The 21,127-nt window shown below is 36.0% G+C and overlaps 1 protein-coding gene and 1 long non-coding RNA gene across 5 annotated transcripts in view; one reads left to right on the top strand and one right to left on the bottom strand.

Annotated features, from left to right (window-relative positions):
* The window catches only part of STK39 (serine/threonine kinase 39), a 127,536-nt gene that overhangs the window by 95,326 nt on the left and 11,083 nt on the right, over positions 1-21,127 (top strand). For all 4 annotated transcript variants that reach the window (XM_084523208.1, XM_084523207.1, XM_084523206.1 and 1 more), the window contains 2 exons: positions 8,008-8,060; positions 9,935-10,003. In XM_084523208.1, the coding sequence (XP_084379334.1) occupies positions 8,008-8,060; positions 9,935-10,003 (122 nt within the window). The remainder of the gene's footprint in view (positions 1-8,007; positions 8,061-9,934; positions 10,004-21,127) is intronic.
* Positions 10,992-12,780, bottom strand: LOC311438626. The gene is made up of 3 exons (XR_014694230.1): positions 12,658-12,780; positions 11,816-11,881; positions 10,992-11,381 (listed from the first exon to the last, which is right to left on the bottom strand). It is a non-coding gene; the product is annotated as an uncharacterized lncRNA (long non-coding RNA).

The following is a 21,127-nucleotide window of genomic DNA, read 5'->3' on the forward strand; positions in this document are numbered from 1 at the left end:
CAGCATCTAAAATGTAGTTTGTATACCGTCACTTACTTAATAGAGAACTGGTATACTTTTGTATGTAAAATTGAGTATTGAACCACATAATCAATATTTTTTGCTTATTAAATCTAGGTTATCAAGAAGGTTTGAATGTCTAAATATTTAGATGTCATGGAATTAGGTGTTTAACCTGCATAGCTGTGGTTTAAATTGTGTGGGCAATTAATTGCATGTGGAGATGTTGCTGATGCTGGAATTTTAAAATCAATAGAGCTTTTTATTCCATTCCGACTTTTTATTGTACTTGCAAAAGAAATAAAGTGTCTATTTGATTTTTAAATTCAATCAGCCTCTCACGTTTGAATGAATGTTTTCTTTTCAATTTGGTTTAGATCCAAACTGCACCTGGCAGTGAACTACAAATCTAAAGTAATTCAGGGAAAAAAGTGTTTCTGTGTAACAAAGTGAAGCGCACTTGCTATTTTCAAGTTTTAGGGGGAAATTGCTGCTCAATGCATTACAAACACTAAATATATATATATATTGGTGCTTTTCACAAATTAAATCTTTACCACTGCTTAAAAACAACAACAACAAAAAAATGGCCACCGCCTTTTGTGCTAATTCATGAATAATTTCAGGGAAAAACTAAAATACTGTCCTCTGCAGCAACAAAAATGATAGCTCTTTAACTAAGTTGTTTCCATCTGCTTGTGTGAGAGCAGGTAGGAAGTGTAAGCATCCAGAAATGATGCAGGTGAATACTTTTTCATTGCAAGTAGGTCAGAAAAACTCATTTCATTAAGCAAAAGTTAGACTTGCAAGGACCTGTGCAGAGAAATGGAAAATTGAGAACTGAAATTAAAAACTCCATTCCAGAATTTGCTGTTTGACTTTAGCTTGGAATAAATGTAACAAGGAAAAAATTGAAGGGTTTATAACTTTGCTTTGATTTAGCTTATGACAGCAGCAGCTACAGAAAGAGGAAAGACCCTATTTAAAAGTGTGTTTAGGTATATAGATAAATCTGAAATACTTGTAGTTCTTACATTTCTATGTCAAGAAATGAAGGCTTGATGCTGTAAATCAGCAGACGGAGGAAGGACCTGTTTTCATATTTGGCTTCTAAGATGATAAACTCTTTTGTAGACCTCTCTGGTGGTACTTCAACGTCTACTGGAGTTTTGTTGCTTCTTCAACCAAACAACTTGTGCATTCTCTTAGTTTTACAATCACATTCCATATATTGTCACAGTATTAAAAGCATTCTAATTTTTTTAAGTAACTTGGGACAGGTCTATGGATAAAACTGTCACAAAGTCTTCTGCTGGAGGAACAGTGTCTACCCTGGAACTATGGACTGTGTTCTAAGTTGATCTAGTTGTGACTGTAAGTCACTTGGTGGCTGCTGTTGGTGATGTACACATCCTTTTTCCGTTTGGTAGATGGCAAGGGGAATCTTTAATAGGTAACTGCTGTCTCATTCTGACAGCATAATAATCAAATGATGGTGTTTTGTTGTGACATTGTCTGCTTTTCAGTCTTGAAAGCACGATTGGGCTGTGTTTTGCCATCTGTGTTACTGCTGTCTCTTGAAATAGTGTTTAATATATGTGTTGCTTCATTTCAGGGATCTGTTCTTTACCTAAGAACATGTAAACATTAAGTGGTAATGGTGGTGTTTTGTGTTTTCTTTTGGGTCTTATAACCTGATCTTGAAACATCGTATCCTAACCATATTTCCTCTTGTTGGTAATGTATATGGAGAGGGATAATTTGTAAACTCACGAGCGTTTTCCCAAATCTGCTGAAGTATATGGTAAAGTTTTAATAGACTTCAAAGGGCTATGTATTTCAGATCCACATTTTACTAACATGTAAATTTTAGTGCCATTCTGGTTGGTGTCAATCTGGAAGCTTGGCAGACATTAAGTATCTTTTCTGAGACTACCAAGAGTTAACAGAAATGTCCTTCCATTTAGTCTGGAACTTAAATGAAGTCATTAAAACGAATTTGAGAGGAACCATCTCCCTTCAGGATGCCATAGAGGTGTGATCTGCTCCTGACAGTGTGGTGATGTGTAATGGAGGTGCAAGGATGTTGATTAGTAAATGAAAGTTGAGGGTCGCAGTGTTAAACAGATTTCTGTAAACATGCAGTGAATCCTCAGGAGACTAATGCTGCTTTACAGTAAATGTTCTCTTCTGTTGTGTTTGAATGATACCATAGGAGCTTTAAAGTTCTGATTCACAAAATTACTTTAATAAACAGACTTCCTTTTCGTACTGCTTTAGTTATTGTTCTGCTACATTCAGCCTACCATGACCTCAAAACCCATGTCTAACGAGTGCATTATGCCTTTAGCATGTGAAAGCGAGAAATGAGTGACAAATATTGGGAAGGAAGATGATCTTTTGAATTTGAATACCAACTGGTGGGGCCAAATAATACCCTCTCTGCTCTGACTCCCCTGTTCCTCCCCCCATATTTGAATAACAAAGGAAAAAATATAAGCAAAGTTAAACAAACAAACAAAAAGACACAAACCCTAGTCTTTTGGGCTTTTCCTTTAATTACATTTCTTGCATTCTACATACAAAGATCTTGCCCCAGAGATGCAGAATGGAAATCGAATGGGTACATCTCCGGGATGTACAGCCTAGCTATCACTGATTAAGCAGCTCTGTTTCGATGGGAATGTTTTCTTTGCAGTCTAAATGAGCAGAGGTCATTTAAATGCTTCTGCCTTTTTGATTACAGCAACAACTGCAGTTGAGGTAGTGCAAATAGCATACTGCTTGCCTTTGTTTCCTAAGATATACTGAATTGTTGCTTTTCCAATGTAACTTAGTTTGCTTCACTGGTAGTTTTAATGTAGTTCAAATATCAGAGGGGAAGAGTATCTGTGAGACATAAAATTTTTACAAGTGTAACGTTTATTTTGAGTGTTTTGTTAAAGCAAATTGATGTAGACTTGGCCAACATCAGAAATCCCTGATGGTGGGGGAAATTCGCGAATGAGGCCTACAGGAGCATGGGGAGGGGAAAACTGTTGGGATGGGTTCCTTCATTTCAGAAAGGAAGAGTGCGCGTACTGTTACTTAGCTGTTGTAACATGTATCTCATCAAGGAATACAGACTCTCCCTAAATGTTATATGGAAGATGCTAAAAATTGTTGGAAATAGATGAAGTTTCAGATAACTCTTTATAAGAGATAGTGTATAAACATCTGAAAAAAAATGCAGTAGTAAAAGACAATGAAAATCTGTTCATTACATAGTCAAGATACCCTAGTGTGATTTAGGCCTTAATTTTAATTCCAAGATACATATTTTTCTTGAATCTCGCTTACATGATTGGTGTCTTGTGCAGAAGGGCAAAAGACATACTGACATTTGATGTATCCAATTTACAGTGTAGTCATTGCACCAACATGATTTCTTATCTTAATCTCACACCATAAGTGGTAGTTCAATGATGTAGATCTATCAACTGCATGGAACGTTTAATTGACTATAGCAGGAATTAGATTATCAGGTAGTTATTTTTAAGGCTTTGTCATTAAATGTGAATGTCTGAAATCTTCATGTCTGATTTTTCTAGTACACCCATATCAGTCTAACTGGCTGTGTAATTTGTTTATTCTCTAATCTTGATTTTTGTAAATATAAACATTGTTCTGCAAATCATCTTCAGAATAGAGTGTCATTGTGTCGTCTTCTAATAACAGACTGTTCTAAGTCCAAAGGCAGAGGGGACGAAGTCATAAAGTTGGCCCATGCGTTTTTGCTGATTCTTTAGGGAAACATTACTTCCTAGAAAATCAGAAAGCAGATCTAGTGATCTTAATGTGGACATCACATGACCCTGATGAAAAATCATAGTGATGTTTTGGAAAATGTACTTTTGTAAGGTGCAAAGTTTTAAATTCTGAAATTATTTACCAAGGAAGATGGCTGATAAAATATCTTACCATAGCTTGCTTTGGTGTTGCTCTTATTTAAAGCAGGGAAAAAAAAAAAGGCAGGAAATTAATAAATTGCAGTGTGCTAAAATGCACAAAAGTGTTTAAAACTTACTACTCTTTAAAAGAGATGGGCTATCTGTACTCATGATAATTAAGGTATATCTGTCTGTAATGGCACAGAGAGCAAGAAGCAAATAAGAGGTATTAGAAGAGATGGCAAAAAGGTCTGAGTTTGCATTTTAAAATAGAAATAACTTTTTCACAAATGTATTAGAGAAACTAGGGACCATTAAGAAATGATGGGAGAAGATAAAAATTATTAATCACAAAGATAAAAGTGCCCTTTTTCAAAGACTATTTCTATGTAGCAGTAATAAAGTCTCTGTGAGCCACTGCATGTTGTGAGTGTAATTCACGTAACTAAAAAGAGAACTCCAGTGAACAAATGAAATGGTACTTGGAAGCTGTGTACAAATAAACCAACAAGCCCAAACAGTTGTCACCAAAGTGTGCACGGGGGGGCAACAGGGAAACTAATTTGCAGTAACAGTGACTAACTAGAACCAGAGAAGTGTCTGAAGACTGGAGAAGAGCATGAGCAGCTTTTAGGGGAAAAATCAAGTGCATCTTCTGTTAGGTGGAATATATAATGGCATAAATAATTTATGGAAATCAATAAACGTCTGGAAGGTAATGGAACCAGAAGCAAAAGCACTTACAGGCTTCTAGCTAATGAATCTCGCCAAACTTCCTTTGTTTTCTTTCCTGAATAATAGAGTACAATTAGACAGCAAGCAGCAGCATCCTAATTTCAAAATAGTTAAGTATAACCTCTCCAGACAGCAAAGTTGGACAGCTCAGTGCATGTCAACCTTTCTTGAATTTTTGTATGCGCTTTAATAAAAATATTTGACTAACTAACATCTATTTGGGACATTCTTCAATTTGAAAACCAAGTAAAATACACCCCATTTTCACCCTTCTTTAGGAAAGAGTGTGTTGAGAGCAGCTGGTCTCTCACCCAGGTGTATTGGTCTGTTAGAAAGTTGGTCATTTTTGTGGAACTTTGTAATTACTCAGAGCTATTTTTATATGGTGCATGTTTTATGGGAGGTTTGGGGACAGAGGTCATCTGCGAGCCTAATCTTTTAGTTTCTAAATAGGTGATTGGTAAGAGTGCTAAATATACAGAATTTATTCTCATCAGCTGTATTTAGCATTTGACTACATGGAAAAAGATATGCAAGCTGGAGCAATTCGGTATAGCTGCTAATAAGCAAGATTTTCTGGTTTATCTCTGTAAAGGTGTGAGAAAGGTTTTATTCCCTTGATTTGCCTCTTCAAAAATGTGTGTAGGAAGAGGGTATGTAAGTCTGAGCTAAATCCCACATTCAGTCAAAACATCTCTCTCCCCCCTTTCCCTTCCCTCTCTCAGAATGCTAAATTTCTGTGCAGTTTCCCTTTTTTTTGGAAAACAGCAGTTTTAACAAGCTTATTAGACATAATAAATTTCAGCAGAGGGGAGTGGAGTGTCAAAGGGGAACTTGGAGATGGGTCATGTGTGGTTTTCTTCTTGACAGAAAGCCATCCAGGTTTTCCGGGCAGTGGGAAGTGGAGAGCTGAGGTTCATACTAATTCTCTGTTGAATAAAAATAGACTAAGTGCGGCAATCTATATAATAACAGCAGATTTTTACAACAGAAGTAAATGAGCCTAGTAAAGCTGTACCTGTCTAGCTGCATTATCCACAGCTTTGTAGTAACATGTTGAAACTCTATAGCTTTTTAGGATAAAATTTTGGGAACCTGAAATTCCTTCCACTTCGAAGCATTCAGTATATTCAGTAAACGAGTACTCTTCATTTTAAACACTGCATGTGGCATACTTACTTTTCAGGGTTTGCTATTTTGCTTTTGTCTGTGTTGCCAATCACTTCGGTTTTGGTTTTCTTGTGTGTTGCTGGTTTTTTGATTCTAATATTTTTGTAAGTATTTAACAAGTGATAAAAGCTCTAAGGCACAGTTGAATATGCTTGCCTGTTGGATTTAGTTTTCCCACAGCAAGACTTCATGACCTGGTATGCTGAAATATGAGCTTGCTCACAGTTCTCCTTGCTGAGGAGAAGAATAATAGACCGCAAAACACATTCTGTTGCTATTAGCTTTTCAAGTGGATTGAGCTATTCATTGGAAAAAGTGTGCTACAGCAATTTAAGTTCATCTCTGTGCTCAAGTCAGCTTGCCATTTCCAAAAATGAGGTGGACATCTATTTTGTGAAGAAACTAATGTTTTATTGATGGTAGAAATTATTAACTAAAACTGAAGTTGGAAACATGCAAGGGATAGAGGTTTGGAACACAGTATGAGATTATAAAGGAGTTCTGTAACATGGATAGTAAGTCCTGTATGACTGTGTAATATATTTAACTAGTTAAAGCACTCTCAGGGGCAGAAAACCTCTGGCTTTTATGCTCTGCCATTTATTTTATGTGTACGAAGTACCTCCACTGTTGAGGCAAAGGTGGTCAGTAAAAGAAGTTTTTCATTTCAAAACAGCTTCATAATAGACATTGTGCATCAAAACCTGCTTTTCAGTCTCTAAAATGAGCTTCTATGTATGTAGTTGATCTCTGACCGGGAGCTTTAAATCCAAGTGAATATTTTGTGACTCTTGGAGAAGAAGTGTGATATATACTATTCAGACTATGCTGAACTGGTAGACCTGGTATGGCAGAGTGTCTTTTGAAGATTGGAAGGAATTATAGGATGTTATTTTATCCTTTAGACTGGGCAGTCATTTTCAGCCTAAGCATCTTTTTGTTGGTTTTCACCAAAATACTGCCATGAAAATGTGGTGAAGTCTCTCCTGTTGGGATGCTTTGGGAGAGCAGCATATTTGAAGTTGAGGAAAGTTCACATTACAAAAAATTGCTTGCCAATGCTATTTGCATTGTCTGGACGTAGGACCTCAGGACTTGTCACTAGAAAGCCAGTATGTTATTTTCTGTACTTTATCTGATGCTAATGTCATGTAGCTTTACTGTTAATCATGAGATTGCCATGAAAATGAGTCATTAAGAGAGAAAATCAGGAATCTGGCAGGTCTGGTAAATGGAAGTAGGGTATGTGGATGTCAAAATAACTGAGCATCTCTTTTGGGCAATATCAAGGATGGGATTTGCAGCTGTTGTTTCTGACCTGCCTGATTTTATGTGGGAGTATCAAGCAGGGGTCTGGCCCTTGTGCATAGGGAGGGTTTTAGCCAGAATTTATACCCCGTTACAAAGTTCCAGATCATCTGATTAGGTTTAAGAAGCAACGTCCCTTTTCACAGAATATGCTCTGAATGAAGCCTGTGTAAATTTCTGCTTATGGTGTTTAGGCACATAGTTTAGTGGGCAATGTTGGTGGTAGGTGGATGGTTGGACCGGATGATCTTAGAGGTCTTTTTCAACCTTTATGATTCTATGATTCTAATCATGATAACTCTGTAAAAATATATTTTCTCGTATTTTATTAAAGGCATGAAAGAACCAAGACCTAGTCTTCCACTGGCTTTAGCTGGTATGCTCTGATATTGTGAAGGAAGATAAAAACAAGCCATGCATCAAAGATGTGTTGGCTTTTTTCCCCCTTTTTGTTTGGTTGGTTTGTGTATATTTATTCAGATTCCAGAAGAGCTTTGTAAATGAGAAGTGTGGAAGCCTTAATGCTAAAGAACAGTTTTAATATTTATAAAATTAGCATCTGAGGGCTGTAGTTCTAAGAGTAAAAACTGATCTGTAACAAATAATTATATCAGTATTTGTCGTAGGTGAGAAAATGTATTTTATAAACCTCATATAATATATTGATCTGATATGGAGAGAATATAAATTTGCTGGGATTTGAGCTTTTTTAATCACCTTGGATATGTCCTCCAGTTGGGGCAATATTAGAACATAAAATTAAGTACTCTTCACATATTTAAAAGCATATTTTAAAGCTGAATTTTGTTTCTCTGAATAAGCCGTTCTTCATCATGTTTTAATATATACACTGAATGTTTTTCAGGAACTCCAGAAAAGAACTTAATGACATAAGGTTTGAGTTTACTCCAGGGAGAGGTAAGGCTCTTTCAATTGAATAATTCTCTGATTGTTCAGAAAGGTATTTCAGAAACTGATTAATGCTTATGGTTAATATAAATTACCTCTGTGGAATGTTCCCTAGTATGCAGAACAGTATATGGGATTTAACTTGAACAAGAATTGCAGATGTATGTAAATTCTAGTGGCAAGGTAGCATAATGTACAGCATAATCTACACAGTACATGTATACTTCATCAGTTTTGTGTCTTACTGAGGTGATCTGTGTGGTGTGTAAGATCTTGCAGAGTGATATTTATGGCTTTGAAATTTACTTTTTCACATTTGGAAGACATCATAGGAAATGCAATATAATAGCCATAAAAGTACATGAGGTGATGGTGGTAATATTTGAGTTTACTTGCCCTCTGTAATAAAAGAAATTCTGTTAATGAGTATGAAGTGTACACCCTGCCCTGTTTCAAACGTTGTCTTCAACTGACAGTTGAGTTGCATTTCTAGCTTATGTATCATCACCAAACTTAATTCTGATATTGAAACTGATGACTCTACTGAATGCTTGTAGAACTTTATTGGGTTTCCAGTGCTAAGAATTGTAAGAAGTCATAAGATTTATTTTTGTTTGAAGAATACAAGATATTACTGGGATAAAATGCACAAGAGGATATGTTGAGAAAGAAGGTATCATTCTCGTTACGTAGCAACCCTTTGAACTGTGAACACATTTCATTTTTCTTAGAAGTCAGTATTCACTATACTTAGAATAGCCTTCAAAGAGCATCCACCTTAAAAGAAACCAGATTGGGAAAGATCTCTCTCTTCCTGTAAATCATAGTAGCTTTCTTGTGCAGTAGTTCTGTGAAAATACTCTGTTGTCTGCCTGCACTTCTCATTAATTTTGATAATGGGTAATAACAAGAGAGATTTCTTTACTTAACTTGGCACAGAGTATCCTGGTTTAGTCACTGTCAAAAGAATTACTTAAATATTCTCCAAGCAGTTTCATAAGCCATGCAAGATGTCTTACTTGGTCAAAAAACGTAGGATATGTCATAGTAAAGTACAGCAAGACTGTTCCTAATAATTACCGAGGCAGCCAGAACGAGGCTTTGATTCTTATCCTCAAAGCTCTTTAGAAATTACAAATCACTTAGCTATATTCTTTTTCACGTGTGTTTTTCTTGAGGAAATTATGCAAATGTTTTAACAGCCTCAAAAAAATGCAGATACTTGGCATTGACACCATATGCAGTTGAGACTTTGGTGGAACATAGGCTTGTTCCTGCTGTTTCCTACTTCTTACCTTTAAGCCTTCCTAAGTCTTTATCCAGAAACAAGTAGTAGGCACAGGGACTTTGGAATTAACCTACTCAGGTACAGCAGTTGATGCCCATCATCTCCTGGGTCACAATACTTAAAACCTATTTTGAGCCTAGACCTCAAAGGAAGTAGTAACTATGTAACTCACCAACTCCACTGATAACAAACAAGAAAATCTACTATAGCATAGCACTAATATGCAGAGCAATAGCAGTGATCAGGGAAGCAATGAAAACACCACCAAAATATAGTTTATTTTCTTGGTCACGAAAATACTGAACTTGTAGACATGTAAGAGTACCTAGTTAAATAGAGAAGAAATGCTTGTGGCCAGGAAAGGACTGTAGGGGGGTTTGTAATGAATCAAATCATCACCTCATTTTGCTGTGTAGAGGCTGATAAGATAATTATCTTGGAAAATTGTGGTAATTTTTTCCCTCCTAATGAAAGATGATTTTGAATTCAAGCCTGCCACCATGGGAGTTTATGAACTAAAATATGGTTTTGTTATATTGCTTTGGATACTTTATTTTGTGGGTTCTCATCCTTACTCATTTCACCTTTTGGACAGACACAGCAGATGGCGTTTCTCAGGAGCTGTTCTCTGCAGGCCTGGTTGATGGCCATGATGTAGTTATAGGTAAATTACATTTTTGTTTGCAATTATGCTCTTGTGACAAATTTGTGTTAAATGGATGTGAAAAAATATATTTTCTGATGCTGGTTTTCAAAAAATCCTATTTGTCCTAATTTTGCTTTCATGTATGCATAGTTCAATCAGCAAGCCAATTTTCATACTAATCCAAGGATTGTTTTTGGAAGTTGGAACTCTTCAGTGGTTTGAGAGGAGTGATATAACATAGATCTCCCATAGGATTGTTTACAATTCAATGATTGATCATTTTTGCACTAACTTAATTTTTGTTTAACAATAAAATGATTTTGGAGTGGAATTATTCAAAGTATGTTTTGGCAGCTCTGAAGTTAGTAAGTATCCTGTTGAGTTCATGGAAGTAGAAGCATGCCAGAACTCAGAATCTGGGGAAATTGCATGTAGAGATACCATTTCTAGGGGAAAAACAAAAGATAATTGGAAATATTTTCTGGCTGCTGAGAAAAAAATACTTTATTTTTTATTTTGTGCTTCAATGTTTTTTGTTTGTTTGTTTGTTTGATGAAATTTAGTGCCTGGCAAATGTGATGAATTTGAAAGTGTTCCTTTCCCTCCAGTTGCCCCTCTTCTGATTGTTCAATGCCTGTAGAAATACAGTTGCCAAAATCAGAGGAGTGATAGTAAATGTTTGTAATATGAGAGCTGAATCAATAAATCCTAGTAGCTTGATCTTTGTGTTGTAGTCAAAGAAGTTCATATCAATTGATTCAGTTCTCATTACCAAATGAATCCCTAAATTCATATGACTTGCCTGGAATACACGCTAAATACATTCTTAGCTAAATGCACACTAAATGCATTCTTAGGCTAGCTAGGGTATTTCAGAGAGAAGGCAATACCTTTTGTTTTCATATGTCCAGAAGACAGGCTGACTCTAGCTGATGGAAGAAACAAAAATCCTACCTATGCCTTTACTTTGATTTCTAAAGAAAAAGTATTTAGGGAAGGTTAGCAGATGGTACAGACTAGCAGGCACTCTTTAGAAGTCAATTCTACTATGCTCTTACAATAAGGGTTCAGGGGAAAGGGGACAGCTTGGCCTCAGTGTATTAATCTTGAAATATCCATGAAGAAAAATGGTGTAAGCATACTGTTGTTGATGCTTTTTTTTAGATTTTTTATAGTTTCAAGATATTAAACTTTTTAAGGTAATTTTTTAAGAAGAATTGTTGACTGTCACACCTGCTTGGGCAGTCAGCTGGCACTCTGTTGTACAGAAGTTAGGCATTAGGTGGTGATGCTGCAGCGCAGTTCCCACTGGGACCTGGTGGAACCCTTTTTGCCTTTGTTCTTCCCTTTTCTCTTTGCTGCAAAGTTCTCTTCTGCTGCAAACTCCTCATACTTTCTGTGGAAATAGCAACATGAGTAGGATTTGGTATCTTTCAGGAGAAGTTTGAGGAAAGGCAAATATAGGGATCCCTCATGGCTTTAGGGTTGGTTGAAGTTAGATGATCTTTGAGGTTCCTTCCAACCCATGCCATTCTCTGATTCTATGGGACTTTGGCCTTTGAAGAAGCACAAATATTTAAGTAATGTGATTTTCCCTAGCGTGTTTGGCTAGACCACTGTCTAGTTAATAACATAAGTTTATTCCCTTATTTAGTTCCTCCTTAGAATTTCATCAAATACTTTGTTTTTTAGTGCTACAATGGTCCTTTTTGTCCCCGCAATAAAGGAAATCCAGTGTAATTTGTGTGCATTCATTATATACAAGAAATTTATGATTTCATTAATTTTAATCAGTTTACAAGTCATTTTTGTGAATTCATAAGCCCTTACCTCAAGCTCCACAGGCACAAATTCTTGCATTGCTTTCTACTGTAATTTTCACTTGTCTGTTTCCACCTGTGAAGTTAAGTTTTCAATTAGGCTGAGACATTATTTTCCCAGAACATGACTATAGATTTCATGTTTTACTTAAACACAAGTTCTGGTACTTATTTTTTTTTTCTGTTACTGAGATTTTAATTAAGGAAAAAAGTAGTTCTGAGAATAGGTTTGTGGTTTGACGTGTCAAAAATGGCTAAGAGTTGTATGAGCGTGCAATAAATCTTGCATGCAAGCATGTTACTGAAAATTTCAGCTTGTGATTATATAGTCTTAGTAGGAAGAAGAAAGATTATGGGATGTTTAACTGTTGTAAGGAGCAGCAATGAATCCACTGAATCTTGCATGTTTCATTTCACTAAGTTCTTGCATCTATCATTAAAAATGCTTAACAATCCAGTCATATTTTAATATAGCTGTTCAAATTAAAAACAAACAAAAGCACAAAACAAAAAAAATAGAATGCAACTTCAAAGTGCAATGCAACTTAGTATATTAGTAGTATCTTAGAAAGTTAGTAACATCTTAGTAGTATCTTAGTAGTACCTTAGAAAGTTAGTATCTTAGTAAGTAATATCTTAGTATCTTAGAAAGTTAGAAGCAATGCCAGGTTACCCCAGCAAGGATGTGAAGGTCCTGGCCACATCTGTTTACAAGAAATTGGGCAAGTTTTGAGCTGTCATCACCACTGTTAGCAGCATGGTCCTGAAACATGCTTCAGTCCCTTAGTTAAACGCACTAAGTCATATTCATGTAAGAGAACAGATGGTGCTGAAAAATGTAAATCTGCTTACAAAACTCCTTTTCTTTGTAAAATGATTTTGCCACCTTGTTCACTCCAAATTAAAAGATTTAAAATCTTCCTGTAGAGGAATAGGGGAATAGTAGAGATGAGTTTGGTTAACCTTCTTCACCAGAAGAACTGATTCCATTAGCTTACATATTGAAAGCAGCTGATAAATTACCTTTCACTTTTCAGCTGAAGCATGCAGAAATTCAGCCTCTATAACCTGAACAAAAACAAAATTCTGAGATAGCCTCATTAAAGTTGTTCCTGTAGTTTCTTTTAATGAAAGCTGGGATGTGTAGAGGCTGGGAGAAAAAAGAAGTGAAAATACCTGTGCTTATGTTGAACTCAACAATTTATTGGTGTAACAACTGGTTTTCTGAACGGGTACTCAAACCAGAGTCAGCAAAGGCTGCTGTGAAAAGTATGGCCATGGCATACGTGAGCTGAAGCTGTTAATAGGGACCAGCTGACGTGTACGTTTTATAGAATTCGCTGCTAAGCATCAGCACTCTTCACCTTTTGAGTCCTGCTGGATTTGCTTCACTTAACACAGGCATCCCAGGAAGATTTCCATTCTGATAAGCAATAAGTTCAGCTACGTGTTCTGCAGAGAAGCAAAAATTCCATTTTGCATGTTCAGTTCTCGCTACGTTTGACTGGTTTCTGTTCTTATTGACAGTAGCATTGTTTCACAGGAGGTCTCTAGATCAAGGGAATCAGTACAAAAAATTTAGTTTTAAAGTAGATTTTGAATTCGCAGAAGGGAATGAGTCTTGGAGCCTATATGTAGACATCTAGTTGATGAGGTATTTTTATGCAGCTCTGAAATAGCTGTTAAATCATGTAAAAGATCTGTGATATTTTCAGAATGTTTTGAGATAAAATGTCTGTGAATATGCAATATATGTATATTAGGTAGTAAATGTTCAGGTAGTAATGCTTTATTTCAGTTTCTTTGGTACCGTAAAGGAAAGTTGAAACATATCAACACTCAGTTGCAATCCCACTTTATTGGTGTGCATGTAATTGCAGCAAAGTTGTAGGCTATAGTTAATCTTCTGGAGGCAATCCTTAAATTTCAGAACCTACACGTGTCTATTTATAGTTATTTAAAGGAAAAAAACAAACAAACAAACAAACAAAACTACCTCCCGAACAAAGCTTAAATAAAAAAGCCATGGTAGTTTTGTGGTCAAGAAATGTGCAGTTGTTCTTCACTGTGTTAATGTAACTTTAATTTTAGTGTTTTTTGTCAACAATTATCTGTGAATACCTTGAGAATCAGAGAAGATGTACCTTCACAATTATTACATTAGACACGAACTACTGGTGAATAGGCAGCTATCTGTCTTTTGTCTTGGAACCAGACCCAGATATCCTTTTAATATCTGGAAGAGCAGCTTTTAGTAAAACAAAGAAAAAGCTTCCTGCTTAGTAAGGTCTAATATGTTTAGAAGAACCAGCTAAAAAAAACAAAAGTCAAATTTTGAAATTAGATATTTTGAAAGTCGCAATTTTTTTTAAATATCTTGTCTATTTTCTTAGAATTGAGAATAGAATAGATGCCAAATTAGTTTGATTTTGTGTGCGTGTGTGTGTGTGAATTTGAAGCAGTTACTGTGGTAGGTGGATAGGGCTAACATTGGCATCCAGAATAAAAGAAGTCATGGCCTTTTGTGACTTAAGTTGGCCATGAAACAAAGAACACGTATCAGGCCAAATGCAGAATGACAAGATTTCAAGGGATGTTAAGCAGTAAATAATATGCATAGCTCCCAGTTCATCAAGAGTGTTAAAGCATTTGAAACTGAATCACCTGATTGTCTTACGGTATCCTCTCTGCTGATGCTGAAGTTAGTTTCATACTCCAATGACAAGCTGAAAAAGCAGAAACCCGTTTTGTTAGTATACTGTCTGTAATAGCATCTTAACTCACAGTGACACTGATAATCAAATTCATAGACACTGTCACAGAGTTCCTCTGTGTATATTTGTTTTCCTTGTTTTTGTCTTGCTTTTGCTTATATCTTGTTTTGTTTGCTGTCTTGTTAGATTAATCAGCTTTAAAACTGGGTGAAATGATGACATTTTTCAACTAATTTCAGCATATTTTATTGTAATCAGAAAATATGATCATGATACATAAGTAGAAAATGTATTGCATAAATTTATGTCCTCACAAAGAACAATGGTGTTGCTAAGGGTGCGTGACCTGGGTAGCACTACCATTTGAAGGCAGCAAAGGTTTGTCTTTCAACATCAGTAATGTTTTGAGATGCAAAACATTTGATTTTTGTAATCTTTGGTAGAAGAGAGTTTGCTAGAAACATTTTTCCTCCTGTCAGTTGTTCAAAATAGGTGAAATAACTGGTTTTTTGTGTATCACATTTTGTATATTCCAAAGTTTGAGGTTCCCATAAACTTTATAATGAGAAAATGCCTTTATAGATCTCAGCAATTAATTCCAAACATCAGAATAAATAGTTTACCTTTTAATATATTACCCAGAGAGGAAATTTATACATATATACAAGTATATATATGTTTAAACAAAAAAAAAAAAAATACAATATTTTAAGGTATTTTGTAAACTCTTCTACCTTCAATGTGTGCACATAACTCTGTATCTCTATAGCAAGAGATATATATACATGCATTGCAGATAGGAGAATCTCTCTAAAAGTCCCAAGGGCTTAACTAGGGACTTAAATATTTCAACACATCTGGCTCATTTAGAGCTAACGCATTGAAGGGTGACTCATAATGACTAGGCTGTCGGGAGTTCTGAAGATCTGAGATACACCCTCAGGTAATCAAGCTTTGCATCTAGTTGCTCTTTCAAAGTTACTTTAGCTCTATATGTCATATGTAACAGATGCACTTGAGAATGTATATTGTGTGAAAAATGCTGGTTTCATGCACATTCCCACCTTACTGAATTTTCTGTGTGATGGAAACTTAGGGGTTCAAGATGGAAAACAGAACGTCGTGTTGGGTGAATAGTAACTGCTGCTGTAATGGCTGCTGCAGCAGACCTACGACATGACACGATGTGAATACATGACAAAAGATCCTCAAAGTAAACACTTAAATCTGTACACGTACCAATGTATTATATTCGATGTGCCTATCTGTCTTATAGTTATGGACAAGAAAATCATAATTTTTAATTACTTTGGGGGGGGGGAGGTGGACTTGGCAGTTGCCTTCAAAAAAGGTTCATTTTTTTTTTCATCCAGTCAAGCTGTTCCTACTCACCTGTGTAGGTGGGGGACAAACCTATCTCTTAATCTCTAGGATTAGTTTGGGTTTTGCCTGACAAAGTAGGTGATAAACTTAAGACCAGAGTGTTCCCTGCCCTCATAGGTCTGAGTTGTTTTTTTGTGGTCTTTCATTTCTGGTTCACCAAAAAAAAAAAAATCATGAATTTGAATCAGAAATTGTCAAGACAACTATGTTCCTCTTTTCAGTAGTAATTCAGTTAGTGTTGTTTGTTTCCTTGGCATTCACTTCTCTACAAGTATGTCAAAATAGGGATTTATTGATATACTTCAAGCTAGAGGTAGTCTGTTTCAGAACGTAACTACTAAAATCAGGGCTTCGTTTCTAAATACATTTTTCCTTCTTTCAAGTTTCAGACGTAGGTATTGAAGTAACCTGGCTGCTCTTTCATCTTCTTAATAGTTTTGTCAGAACAATATCTATAATTCATAGCAGAACTGAGGACAGGAGGAGTTGTGAACATCTGATGAGGAAAGGAATTACCAAGTGATAATATGCATAGCAGAATGTGACCTGCTTTTTTCTGCATAGACCTACATTTCAACTCCGATCCAGCATGATAAAGATGCCTGTTGAGCTGTCTTTGATATCCTGATGTCTTTCAAACTGTTGTCAAAACCTTTGTCTGAAAGCTAGCACTTGCTTTCTGTGTTCAGTCACTGGCAAATGATTTTTTTTAACCTTGTACTCTGACTCATTCTTTTGTATAGAAAATTTATGAGCATGATTTACTGTAATATCTTAGGCTTGTTAAATATCCCTACTAGCAATGTTGGGCAGCAGGACTACGTTTTTATTTTAAGTGTTCATTTGAGACTGCACTGTGGTTTAAAATGCTTAGGAACATCAGAACGCTTTTCTCAAAATGATGAGGGAATTGTGAAATCTGTATATACTCCTGCCTCAACCCTTTGAATTCTTCCTAGGTATCATCTACCCCCATTAAGTGCACACAGAATCAAGGTCTAAAATTCATAAGCATTTAGGTATCCAAATATGTTCTATCTACCTTTTTATCACACTGTTTTAAATATGCAGTGGTTTTTCTAAGTGTTCTTCACACACTTCTGGGGAGGAAAATATAAATCCTGAAAATTTAACATTGTGTGTGTTTTTTTTTTTTTTTTTTTTTTTAAGTTTCTTGGAAAAGGAGCATTTTGCCAGTTGCAGTTGTATTTTAATTTAACCAGTAAAATGATATCACATTTTCATTTTTTTTTGGCACAGGGGCTAAAAGTGTAAATGTGTAAATGTAATACATCATCTTGGGATCAGATATTTATACTAAATATCATCATCAAACACCCAAAGTTCCGATTAACTTGCTATTGGAATTGAAATAGCTATATTCGTAGCGTTAAAAATATTTCATTATCCATTTGCATTTGCAGTGCTTCTGCTTCATAAAATACGTTGCTTCTGTTGGGTGGGAATTTTTGTCAGCTACTTACAGAAAAATCTTGTGTATTTTTCAGTCTTCAGTTTTTCAATTTTTGTCTGTGACCCTGGGCATCGATTCCCTGTATTAATGGATGATAATGTGCAGACCTTTGAGATCTACACTTATTCCATAAGCTCTTTATTTTTTTGATTTGAGCAAGGATAAATATTTAAGGGCGTGACTTGATTTTAAAGGTCAGTCAAGAATATGCGTCCCTGATGTCTCTTCCATGCCTTTGCCTCTTCTGCTATTGAGTAACATAGCGTAGCTGTTCATGAGCTGAAGCTTTGGTCTCAATTATTCCCCCGCTCCCTGGAGCAAGATAGCTCGATGGCAAACTACTAGTTAAATGTCCTTTAAAAACATCTTTTAAATGGGCCGTTCTTAGGGAGGTAAGGATGGTTTTATCAAGTACAGTTCTTCGTGCCTGGTACTTCATATATATGTGAGAAAGAATCCATTCCTGGTTTCTACCATGGTCTACTATGCTGGGGCTTAGAAACCACGTGAACCACAGGACTCAAGTGGTTTTAATAATCACTTTTAGCTGTGTGAATTGCTTAGCACCATAAAATTGTAGTCCTGCTGATAAGGATGCTGAAGGAGATTTTCTCAGTTTCTCACTATTCAAGAGGAAACTTGTTTGGCCCTCTGTTGTTCTGTAGATGAGTACTGCTCTCTTGCAACTGTGTTTTCTGACTGTGAAGCTGCAAATCAAACCCTTGGATATTAAAGCATCAAAATTTGAAATAGAATAAATCATTTCCACTGTCTTTGCATCCCAATTCAGCAATGAGAATTCAGACAAATTTGTGAGTCTTAATCTTACTTTGATAAATTCCTAATGACAGTCTTGTCATAAATAATATATTTCTAAATGTTTTTAATGTTTCTCCTTTATCAGTGTCCAATAGCTTCCTTGGAATAGAAGCTAGGCTTGCTGCTGATCTTTATTTTCTTTCATTTCTTTCTTATAAGAATCACGTCTAGCTCCTTGCAGTCCTCTCGCAAAAAAACACTTGTTAGTTAGTTGTCACAGATCTCAAAATGCTTTAATATTTCCCTTGCTACTGTTCTCAAGCAACATAAACAAAGGGATTTTGACTAGCATCCTGAATGGAGGAACTAATGGAATCATGCTCACTTAGAAGACCTTTTTGACTTATTTGAAAAGGCTTTTAATCTTTCATGCAGACAGTTTGTGAGCTATTAAATAATAATAGATAATAATAATAGAGAGATCTGGAAGAATTGTGACCAAAGGTTGATTGCTATGGCTGTTTGCATACTATAAAGTAATCCAATGCTGGCTAGGTTTCAAAACTTAGTTTTGATTTTGTTCTGATCTTGCAAATGCATGAAAATCACTCTGCAGTACAAAATACAAATGAGTGTATATATTGTAATGAATGTCTTGTAATAAGTGAAATTGCCTCATGAGTATGCATCATCAATTCAGCCCTTTGGAGAGAAGCCCTACCAGCAGTTGAATTACCAGGGATCATAATTCTAGTAAAAAGTATTCCCTGTCACTCAGGCTTCCTGCTTCTTGAGACCCATACAGGAGGATACAGCATTAATCCTCAAATCAGTGGACTCCCAAGGCATTTATTATGTAGAACTCCATGTATCAGATGAAAATGGCAAAATAACCCCCTACAGTTGGGGGAGAGATAATGTCTGAAACAATCTGAGGAAAGCCAATAAATCTGTGGTGCTTTGAGTTTGGCCTTTCTAATAGCAATACACTCAGATGAAGTAGAGAGCAGCTGAAGGTTGCTATTTCTAACAGACTGAGTTTTGGACTACGTAAAAATGATTTCATTTTTCATTTATTTAAAACCACTTTTTTATTTTCTCAAAGCTTTTTTTTTTTTTTTTTTTTTTGTGACAGGTGACAGTAATTGTGTGCCTGAATAATGTCTTTCCTTTCTTCATATCTGAATTTCAGGATTACAATATGCAGTAGCTTTCCAAATCGTTGAACCTAAGCATAGCTTCAGGAGTTCACCATCCTTTTTTTTTTTTTTTTCAAAATGGAAAAGCATTTGAATCATTATTCTTTTCAGTGCCACAGAAATACTGCCTTGAATTTTAGATGCTGCCTGTTTCTGTGTTTATGCCAGATGGCTCTGGCTCAGTTGGCTAGGTTGCCATCGTACAGGAAATAGTTCTACTGTATTTCATATAGCTTTATTTACTGTCTCATTAATTTTAACTTTTTCAGAAGTTTTCCCTATTCAGAAGCCATTAGGGTTAGATTTCATGCTGTGTTAAAAATTTTCAATAACCATGCAGAACCCTGTCACATTTGGAGAAGCAAAACAGCTATTTGAGACTGCCCCAAGTATGCTGAGTCTGTTACGTGTATTTTTGTGTGTGTGTGATCATGGAGATAGCCTTTTAGTTCTGTTGAATTAGCTCATATTGATTTGCTTATTTAAAATTTTAACTGATGTAGTAGGCTAAAAATGTTGTATAGCAGACAGTGATTTGTAGTATATGCTAAATAAATGTGTGTTCTAGAGGATGCTAGCTATGTGAGCTTCTTATTTATTATATCTGCAATTAGCTGTCTGTGTTGTGTATATTTATATGCTGGTGTTGACCTTTTTTATCCTATTGCATGTTCCACAAGTGCAGACGCTCACTTTGACAGAGTGACACAACCATTTGTCTCTGAGCAAAACCTGCAAAAGAACCTGGAATGATTTGTGGTACATGGGTTGATTATATGTCCTTCAGAAGCCTTCTGAAGCAAGCTGAATGGCCCCTCATTTATTGCTGTAAACAACAAAAGCCTATTGTGCTAACTGCTGCTAAGGTTTGAAGAGGATTTTTGCTCCAAGGCGCGATTTGAAGTATACTCTATTTACTTGGGGGGTTGCTGGCAAAGGTTTTTCCATCACTGTTTAATTCTTTTCCTGAAGTTATCTTGTCCATATTTCTTCTGCCTTTTATAGTAGCATGGCCAAAACATCCTGAGAAACGCTTTGCAAAATAAAAAGTAGGGTCTCGTATATCCAGGCCTTGTGGAAATGGTGAATTCCCAACAAGGTTTTCAAATTGTCAATTAGTGCTGCTTGCAGACATACTAATCTACTCGGAATTTCAGAGGTACAGTATCCAAGGCATGACTTCAGAGTACTTCAAAGAAAAATGGCTTTGTCAATCGAAACTGTAGTATACTTATGTTGGAGATGAGCTGTAGAGTAGGATCCAGGGACATGTGTTTTAAAATGTCCCCAATTTTCCAAGTAGCTTAAGAATCAGCAGAGAGAGTAATTCCTCCCTTCTTGGAGCCACTGTTCTCTCTAAAAACTCAGATTTACTTGGCTTGCTAACTTGTGAAGGAAAAATCTTGGGGAGCACGGGGAAGGAGAGGTAGTAAGAGAGGGTAGTAAGATTTTCCTCCTATTTCCCTTAAGCTTCTGGTAGTGTTCACAGATGTGCTTGGGTTCATCTGCATTTCAAAACTTTAGGCTCATTTTTTCATGTCTAAGGAAAATGACATCTTTGTGTAAACCTTACTGGGAGGGTTCTTGAATCTTAGCCTGGTGAATTGTTTTCCTCAATGAAAAGAGCTTAAATTCAGTAGCTGGGGAAGATACTAGTGAGTAAAGCCTAAAAGCAGCACTATTTCAGTGATTTTGTTCTTTCCTGCTTGATGTGTTCAGTAACTCTGAATAGGGCTGAACTGTAGCAGCAACTGCTTGTTTGTGGGGAACAGTGTTTACTGTTGTGTGCATGT

This window comes from Aythya ferina (assembly GCF_964211825.1).
Source record: "Aythya ferina genome assembly, chromosome: 6".
Taxonomy (NCBI): domain Eukaryota; kingdom Metazoa; phylum Chordata; class Aves; order Anseriformes; family Anatidae; genus Aythya; species Aythya ferina.